This window comes from Narcine bancroftii, chromosome 12 (genome assembly GCF_036971445.1).
Source record: "Narcine bancroftii isolate sNarBan1 chromosome 12, sNarBan1.hap1, whole genome shotgun sequence".
In the NCBI taxonomy this organism is placed as follows: domain Eukaryota; kingdom Metazoa; phylum Chordata; class Chondrichthyes; order Torpediniformes; family Narcinidae; genus Narcine; species Narcine bancroftii.
The window spans coordinates 63,217,912-63,227,782 of record NC_091480.1 but is presented as its reverse complement, the minus strand read 5'-3'; the positions used below and the strand labels follow the sequence as shown (position 1 = coordinate 63,227,782).

The 9,871-nt window shown below is 44.1% G+C and overlaps 1 protein-coding gene across 3 annotated transcripts in view; it reads left to right on the top strand.

The window, feature by feature from the left end:
- The first annotated feature begins 3,432 nt into the window (after positions 1-3,432).
- Positions 3,433-9,871, top strand: part of dazap2 (DAZ associated protein 2) — a 28,097-nt gene continuing 21,658 nt past the window's right edge. For 2 of the 3 annotated variants that reach the window (XM_069906420.1, XM_069906419.1), the window contains exon 1: positions 3,433-3,538. In XM_069906420.1, the coding sequence (XP_069762521.1) occupies positions 3,526-3,538 (13 nt within the window). In that variant the 5' untranslated portion in view covers positions 3,433-3,525. The remainder of the gene's footprint in view (positions 3,539-9,871) is intronic. The other variant, XM_069906421.1, reaches the window with a different exon arrangement.

The window sequence follows — 9,871 nt, the reverse complement described above, 5'->3', positions numbered from 1 at the left end:
CAAATGTTCCACTCCACCCAACTGGACACAGCAGAAGCCCGCAGCCCCGAAATTGCCACCGTAGCGTCTGCCAGGGACGAGTTCGATGAGATCCTCCACGAATTCCCTGCCATCTTAGAGCCACAGTTCAACACCGCCCTCTCTGGACCAGACAGGGTGGATGAACTACCCTGGATCCTCCTCGGGATTAGGACGGCACCCAAGGAGGACCTGCAGGCTTCAGCAGCGAAGATAGTCTATGGCGCACCGCTTTCCCTGCCGGGTGAGTTTTTCAGCCCAGACCCTGACACCACAGCCACCGACAAAAACCTGCTGGCAGACCTATGCAGGCGACTGGCCTCCCTAGCTCTCCCACCCCTGGCACCCGGCCGTTTCATCTCCCCAAAGAGCTCAACTCGGCCCAGTTCATTTTCGTGCAGAGGGGACCATACGAGGGGCCATACAAAGTCTTGCACCGGTGCGGTGGAACCTTCACCCTGGACATTGGGGGACGAGAGGAACTTTTTACGGTGGACCGCCTGAAGGCGGCCCACCTAGACTTATTACAGCCAGTGCTGACGGCCGTGCCCAAGCGTCGGGGCCGGCCACCAAAGCGACAGGACACGTAGCCGGTTCTGGGGGGGGAGGTGTTGTGTGACGGTGCACATCCTCACGGCGAACCGGCCCCGCTTGTATCGCCACGTGGCGGGGCAGCCATGGGGAAATGGCATCGTCAGAGGTTTCTCTCTGACTCCAGCATCCCTTCCAGCGCGCACCCTGGGCAGCGATTATGATGTCACAATGCACCAGGTGACTGAGCTCATGCTGCCCTTAAAGGGGAGCGCTGAATGCGAATAAAAACAGTCGTTAACGACCCTCAACGTGGTGGCTGTGATTCTTCCACTGGTCACACCGTCACAAGATATAGTTTAGTTAATTATAATTTCTTACATCATTTATATTTGACACCGGAGAAGTTGAAAAGATATGGTTTTAGGGATTCAGATTCATGTTTTCGGTGCGGAATACAAAAAGGGACTTCTTACACTCTTGGTCATGTGAAAAGGTGCAAAATCTTTGATTAAAAGTTAGACAATTTTTAGAATGTTTCTATAATATTCAGTTATTACTTACCATATAACCATATAACCATTTACAGAGCAGAAACAGGCCATGTTGGCCTTTCGAGTCCGCACCGGTTCACTGATTTTGTGCGCCCTCTTCAGGCATTGGTCCTTGATCCTTTATTATCTTTATTGGGATTTATGATGGACTTAAAGGGATTGAAATTGAATAAATTTCAAATTCCTTTTATTCGTTTGGCTTTAGCTGTAGCAAGAAAATGTATAGCAGTAATGTGAAAAGATGATGTAGAGATAAGTATTCAAAGATGGCACAGAATTGAAATCATGTATCTGTTTAGAAAAAAATAACATGTAGCTTACATCATAATTTTTTTTTACTAAAATGTGGGTTTCATATTTAACATGTATGGGTCTTAGAATATAGTAATGAGCATGTTAATTACTTTTTATATATGTAATGTTGAGGCACTTCTTATTTTTGTAAAAGGCTCCATTATTATGCAGAAGTAGGGGTAATTTGGATTTTTTTAGGGGGTGGAGGGGTGGGGGGATGGGTTGTTTATTAATCTACTAATTTATGATTTTGTTTTTTACTAATGTATTTTTGTAATGGGTTTTTTATTGCATTATTTTTTCTTTTTAAAAAAATTATAAATAAAGTTTTCCAAAAAATGCCTACGACCATTTTTCCTGTTTTTGCTGCCTTTAAAGGAATACCTTCACATTTAGCCATTGCTGACTTACCCCTCTATATAGTTTCCAAATTTTCAATAATCTGATTCCTCATTTTGTACCCTTAAGATCATGGTTTCAGGTTGAATTTGCTCACTTTTGGTCTTTATATGCAATTCTGTCATGTTCTGATTATTGTTTTCCAAAGGCCCCTTCACTACCAGATCATCATGAGCCCCTTCTCATGAGAAATACAGTCACAGGAACAGTAGCCTGTTCCCTCCTCGGTTCCTCACTCCACTGGTGAGACCTCACTTGGAGTATTATGAGCAGTTTTGGGCTCCTCATTGAAGAAAGGATATGCTGATGTTGGAGAGAGTTCAGAGGAGGTTCACAAGAATGGTTCTGGGAATGAAAAGTCAAGTTTATTGTTGTCTGATTGTACAAGTACAACCTGACAAAACAGCGTTCTCTGGTTCTCAATGCAAAACACCCAGACATAACACACACATGGACAAACATTACATACGCAGGACAAGTATTCATCTCTACAGATAAATATTGTTTCATGAAATGAGTCTGGGAGGGTGAGTGTGAGCAGTTCCTTGGGTCGTTCACATTCTCACTGCCCGTGGGAAGAAGCTGATCCTCAGCCTGGTGGTGCTGGCTCTGATCCTCCTGGATCTCTTCCCTGATGCCAGCAGCTGTGTGCAGGATGGAAGGGGTCCTCAATGATATTGTGCGCTCTCTTTAGACAATGATCCTGGTCGATCATGTCGATGGAGGAGTGGGAAACTCCAGTGATCCTCTCTGGCCCTCTTATGGTCCTGTCGATTGACCTCCGATCCATTTCTCTGCAGCAACTGGACCAACCAACCAACCAACAAAAAGCTCATCATATGAACTTTTGCACGTTGGAATTTAGGAGGATGAAGGGGTGCGGTCGGGGGGGATCTCATTGAAACATTTTGAATGTTGAAAGGTGTGGACAGAGTAGATGTAGAAAGGTTGTTTCCCGTGGAGAGAGAGCCTCAGATATGAGGGGACAACTTCAGGATTGAAGGGTGTCCATAGAAAACAGAAATGTGGACAGAGTCAACATCAGATCTAATCAGGCTAACCACAGGGTGGGGGGGGGGGCAAAAAAGGCCGTTCGAGAACTCACTTAGCAGGTGGGGGGGGGAAGCGGATGCCACACCTGCCATGGATCTCCTCCGCCTGCCACGCCATCACACATCCCCCTCCCTCCGGCAATTCAGACAAACGCGCGCAGAGATGAAACCACGTGATTCATTTTGGTGACCCCCCCCTCCTGATGGCGTCACCCCATGCGTCCCACAACCCCCCCTAGTGATGCTAGTGCTGCGGGTGGGTGGGCACAATAACTCATTTGGGGTGTGGGGGGGTGGCAGGGCAGCTGTGGAGGGCAAGTCACTGGGTGGATTTAAGGCTGAGATTGGTCGGATCTAGATTAGCCAGGGCATCAAAAGAGGTCAGGCAGTGGGGAAATGGATCCACTCATGATTCAATGGTGGGGCAGCCTCGATGGGCTGAACGGCCTATTTCTAGTCCTATACTATAAAATGCAGCAAAACGAACCCAGCAGAAAGGCTTTTTTTTCCCCCCAAAAAATGCATTGATAGCTTAACAGGGTAAATGTCCCTTTAAGAGCTTGGGATTGTTTCCAAGCGTCAAATGCAAAACTGTCACGTCGCCTGAATAAGGAAGTAAGAGGGAAGCAGCGAACGAACAACAAGCTGTGCGGCCGATATCTGCGTTTCGTTGCATCATGAGTAAAAAAGGTAATGCGGGGTATTGATGAGCTGACTGGGGCCGCGGGCAGAAGCAGGAGCCGCAGATCTACCCTCGCTGCGCAGACGAATGATTGACAGCTCGCCCAGGGCCAGCGGACGCCAATCCTTGTCGGTCTGCGACAAAGCGTTATACAGGGGCTTAAAAAAAGCAACGGGAGAGGAAGATCTTTTATTTTCAAATGATCTGCAGAAGCATATTTTCTAAAAATTTTTTTTGGCAGTCGACACGAATGTTTGTGCAACTTTTGTTCAGCCCTGGAGAGAAACTTGTTGTTGCACTTTTTTTTCCCCCGAGGGCCATTCAGCCCTATGGGTGTGCCAAGCCCTTCAATCATGAGCCGATCTGTTCGCCCAATTGTAACCTTTGATGCTCTGGCTAATCAAGAACCTGCCTTAGATACACCCAATGACCCGGCCTCCACAACCGCCTGGGGCCAACACTCCACAGATTCACCCACCCCTAGCTGAAGAAGTATCTCCGTCTCTCAGTCCAAAGGGGACGCTTAGATCTGGGTGTGGGGGGGTTGCATTCTGGTAAAAAACGATACACGCTCCAATCATTTGTTGCCTCTGCTTCTGTGCACAAAGTGATTCCCGTCGACTCCATCCAGTGGCCAGGTCTTATAGTTTCGTTTCCTGCTGACTGAACAGCGTTTTGCAGGAGATCAATTGTATTTTTCAACTCAGGAGATCCGCCATGAAGAGTTAGAACAGAACAAGCTCCACAGTTTGTGCCTTGCTTTATATTTGTCAAAATTCACTAAAACCTCAGTGCTGCCCAAGTGTCCGACCCAATGCTTTTTATTCAGGCTTTTAAAAAATATTTTATTTTTGGCTTGTTTTTCAGAAATTATACATAGTAAAATTTTTTATACACAATATATTAAACTTTTTTCACACAAACAAAACAGTCCCTGCCCCCCCCCCCCCATATGTATACAGACCCATTCCCCACCAGAGCTTATTTTAAGTATATTGAGCACAGTTGGGGGGAAACTACGTTTTTGTATATAGTTGTGTTTACTCCCTTTCCTGTTCCTTTTGATTACTGTATCTAGGCCCCCATGTGGTCCAGACCTTTACAAAAGTGTCATATTTATTCTTTAAGTTGTATGTGTTTTTCCATAGGGTTACAGCTGTTTATTTCTGCGGTCCATCGTGCTATAAGTAGAGGGGAATCGGACGTCCAAGTTATCGCGATACATTTTTTTGCTACCACCAGTGCTATTTTTTATAAATGAGATTTGATATTTGGTCAATTGGTCGCTTATCTCCATGAAATTGCCTAGAGCTCGGGGTCGCCCGCAAAGTCCCCACCTGTTGTCCTGGTTAAATTTTTCTTTTCATTCAAGCTTTCTTGCATCAGTGCTGCCTCGTGTCTCCCACGAGCTTCCTGCTGGAGCAAACGTAATCTGGAGGACAGAAAGGAAAGTGGGCAACCGATTGCCCCTTCCCCTCCAGAAATCAGGCCACTCCCAGCTCAGCAGTTGATCTGCAGTACGCCGACCATGATTGCACGTGCGTGCGTTTTGAAGCCGAGCTCCAAGACGTTGTCAACTCATTCTTTGAAATGTGGAAAAGTTTTTCCCTTCCAGCCAATGTCTATAAAAGTCCCCCAGCAACCTGCCTCCACTGGACTGCAGGATTCAAGATTCCTTTACTGTCATGTAATAAAACAGAAAACGTAATATTGCACAAAATTTCTTTTAGTCTATTGTAAGGCAGACAAAGATTCACCATCAGCAGAAATTGCCCTGTGCCCCTTTACAGCCAGAGAAGCAAAAGTGACCCCCCCCACCTGGGTCTCTGAACGTCCATGGCTTTACCTCCAATGCTCCCGCAGCCTTCAGTCCAAATCATTATCAACCTGAGCTCCAGGTCCAAACCTCCAAAACAATCAGGAAGCCTGTTGCGGTCGTGTACCTATCTTTGTCGGGAGCGGTGCCGGCCGCCGCTGATGATGTAAGAGATGTGACACGCTGGGGGGGGGGGGTAATAGTGCGCGGTTGTGTTAAGAGTCAGTGTATGGGTGATGGATCTCAGATGCAGGAGGAGGAGAACGAGTGTCAGGATCATCCGTGTGGCAGTGAGCCAACGGGAAGGTCGGAGGAGTTTAGCTGGGTGGTGTTTGGGGGGGGTTGCCGTGTTGTGTCTAGTGAATAAGAAAAGAAAGTCAACCTCATGGCGTGCTGAAAGAAACGAGTGAGGGTGTATTCTTTATTGGTTTGTAAGCTGGGGTGAATTAGTGCCATTACAAGTCTTCAGCACCCTTGGCACCCTCTCACATCCCGGTTCCAATATCTGGTACCCCTTTGGCCAGTCTCCAGTAGTCTGCAGCCTGGTTTTGGTCCCTTGACTGCAGTCACCTGCAGCCCATATGGGTTCCTCGCCTCAAGTCACCTACAGCTCGCCCCCTGTGTGTTCTTCAGCCTCCGAGCCCCTCGCTAGGTCCGCCGCTGTGGTGTGGGCGATAATCTTTACATGCTCCTTGGCCATGTGGGAAGTGCCGGAGGATTGGAGAATAGCAGATGTAGTCCCCTTGTTTGAAAAAGATAATAGGGAGAATCCTGGGAATTATAGACTGGTGAGTCTTACATCAGTGGTGGACAAACTGTGGGAGAGGATTCTTAAGGACAGGATTTACGAGCATTTAGAGAAGAACAATCTTCTCAGGGATTGTGAGGGGAAAGTTGTGCCTCGTGAGTTTAATTGAGTTTTTTAAGGAGGTAACAAAAGAAATTGATGAGGTAGGGCAGTAAATGTGGTGTGTACGGATTTTAGGAAGGCATTTGACAAAGTCCCCCATGGGAGACTCATTCAGAAAGTCACGAGGCCTGGAATCCAAGGAACCTTGGATTCTTGGATTGGCTTGGCTGCAGAAAGTAGTATTGGAAGGAAAGTATTCTGCCTGGAGGTCGGTGAGTAGTGGAGTGCCATATAGATCTGTCCTGGGACCCCTGCTTTTTGTAATTTTTATACATTACCTGGATGAAGAGGTGGAGGGATAGGTCAGTAGGTTTGTTGATGATACAAAGGTTGGAGGTATCATGGATGATGCTGAAGATTGTTGTAGGTTACAACAGGATATAGCCAGGATGCAGAGTTGGGTGGAAAAGTATAAGGTGATGCATTTTGGTCAAACTTGGAGGCTGGTTCAGTTCTGGTCACCTCATTATAGAAAGGATTTAGAAGCTAGAGAGAATGCAGAGGAGATTTACCAGGATGTTCCCTGAATTGTAAAAATATCTTGAAGGGCAGAATCGATGTCAGAAGAGATCTAATCGGGGAGGGGGGGGGGGGCACAAACTGCCATTCGAGAGCTCTCTCTTGGATAGGTATACCTTGGATAAGTATATATAGGTTGACACAACATTGAGGGCCTGTACTGTGCTGTAGTCTTCTATGTTCTAACATTAGTCCCATTCCTATTTTTTTTATGTGCTCTAACATATTCTCCCTCTTGCGTGCCATTAAATCCCCTTTTTCTGCCTTTAATTGGCACTGTGTAGAGAGGCTATGTCTTTGAGATGTGGGAAGTTCTGGAGCATGTAGTGGAAACCGCGCAGACACTCAGAGAATGTGCCGATTCGATACAAACGGCATCAGGATCGAAGGCAAACCTCTGAAGTTGTGAGACAGGAACACGAATAGTTGATATCTTTGCTGGCAACTCGTGATGGGCAGAAAGGTAAATCCTTCGAAGTCTCTTGGTCGACCTGAGCTGGCAGCTTAGAAGAAAGGAATGTGGGGGAGTCACGTGATGGAGTAGTGGCCGGACGGTGAACTCCAGCCCTCTCCAGAAAAGTCGGAAAAAACAAAGGAAAACACAAAGGCACAGAAATAAAAGTTAAAGAAAAGTGAGTATAAAGGTGGAAAGAAGATGGCGACGAAAAAAGAAAAATCGAAATCAACGGTAAGAAGAGAGGAAGAGAAGACAACGGAAGAAGAAGGAGAAGGCCTTACCTGTTCGAAGAGGCCCGCGGTGGAGAGAGAAACCCGCTCCCTCAGGTCGGTAGAAAGTGGACTACAAAAATGGCTCGTTGAGCCGAGTAAAAGTGCGCGGTGCGCATGAAAAAAAACACACTGACGGGAGGGGTGACCAGCTGGGGAGTCGATCTCCACAGCCGGCAATGACAGCTGCAGAACACCTGCAGCAAGAAGAGAACACAGAAGACAATGAAAACAAGAAAGAAGAGAAGAAAAGGGCAACAAAGAAACAACAGATGGCCAACCCAGAGGAAGAAGAAGAGGAAGAGGAAGAGTACAGTGAAATAGAAGAAGAAGGGAAAGGCAAGATAAAGGATATACTTTCTCTTATTAAAGAATACATGGAGTCATTTAAAGAATGGCAAGCGCAGGAATTTGATGATTTAAGAAGAAGAATAAACAATACAGAAGAGAAAATGAATAAAATAGATATGACCTTAACAGAAATGGAAAAGAGAATGGACAAGATGGAAGATCGGGAAGCAGCAGTAGAAATGGAGGTAGAGGACTTAAAAAAGAAATTAGAGGAATCTAATAAAAAAGTTATAGAGACACAAGAACTGTTAACTCAGAAAATAGATATAATGGAAAATTATAACAGAAGAAATAACATAAAGATAGTGGGCCTTAAGGAAGATGAAGAAGGCAAGAATATGAGAGAGTTTATAAAAGATTGGATCCCTAGGATCCTAGGATGTCCAGAACTACAGCAAGAAATGGAAATAGAAAGGGCACATAGAGCATTGGCATTTAAACCACAACCACAACAAAAACCAAGATCTATTTTAGTAAAATTCCTAAGATATACTACAAGAGAAAAGGTACTGGAGAAGACAATGGAAAAAGTAAGAGAGGGCAACAAGACACTGGAGTACAAAGGGCAAAAAATCTTCATTTATTCAGATATAAGTTTTGAACTCCTAAAGAAGAGAAAGGAGTTCAATACAACAAAGGCGATTTTATGGAAGAAAGGGTATAAATTTATACTAAAGCATCCAGCGGTATTGAAAATATTTATTCCAGGACAACAAAACAGACTATTCTCGGATCCAGAAGAAGCACGAAAATTTGCAGAACAATTGCAAAATAGACTGAGCGATGAAGACGTGTAATGAGAGTAAAAATGACCACGATTTATATGTATGTGGGTAAAGAGGTATAAGAGTGTATATGTATAATGTGCACACGTGAATGTATCCGTATTTAGAGGAAAATATAGATAGTATAGACAAGAATTAATAAGGGAAGGAAATGGAATAGAGGGAATAAGGAGGGAACTAAAAGAGTGACCTTTGTTACATATGAAAAGTGAAATATTTTCTGGGGGGGTGCTGGGTGGGGAGGAGTTGCGGTCACTGCAAAATCAGCTGACGCTTGCGAGTGAATTCGCAAACCCAAATGGAGAGGGGAGATGTGGTTGTCCGACAAGGGATAAAGGACAACTCAGAAGGGGAAGGGGAGATTGGGGCTAAAGAAGTTTTAAATAGGAGAATAAGGAAAATGTTTGATGTTTTAGGAATGTTGTCTTATAAAGGGTTTAAAATAAGAAAGCAGAAATGGAAAAGGAGGAAAGGTAATGATGGAAAAACGGAAAGGGAAGTTAAACAGAGTATAAAATGGCTACGTTGAACTATATGACTTTAAATATTAATGGAATACATAACCAAATTAAAAGGAAGAAACTGCTAAATTTACTGAAAAAAGAAAAAATTGATATAGCCTTTGTGCAAGAAACACACTTAACTGAATTGGAGCACAAGAAATTAAAGAGAGATTGGGTAGGACATGTAACAGCAGCATCGTATAATTCAAAAGCAAGAGGAGTGGCTATATTAATTAGTAAAAATGTGCCATTTAAAATAGAAGAGGAAATAATAGATCCAGCAGGGAGATATGTAATGATAAAATGTCAGATATATTCGGAGTTTTGGAATCTACTCAATGTATATTCACCTAACGAAGAAGATCAAAAGTTTATGCAAGATATCTTTTTGAAGGTAGCTAATACGCAAGGGAACGTATTAATAGGAGGGGATTTCAACCTGAATTTGGATTCACATATGGATAAAACTGGGAAAAAAATTAACAGAAAGAACAAAGTAACCAAATTTATAATTAAATCAATGCAAGAAATGCAACTTTTGGATATATGGAGGAAACAACACCCAAAAGAAAAGGAATATTCATATTACTCGGCTAGACATAAAACATACTCAAGAATAGACCTATTTTTGTTATCAGCTAGTATGCAAGATAGAGTAAGAAAAACAGAATATAAAGCTAGAATACTATCGGACCATTCACCCTTAATATTGACAGTAAAGCTAGAGGACA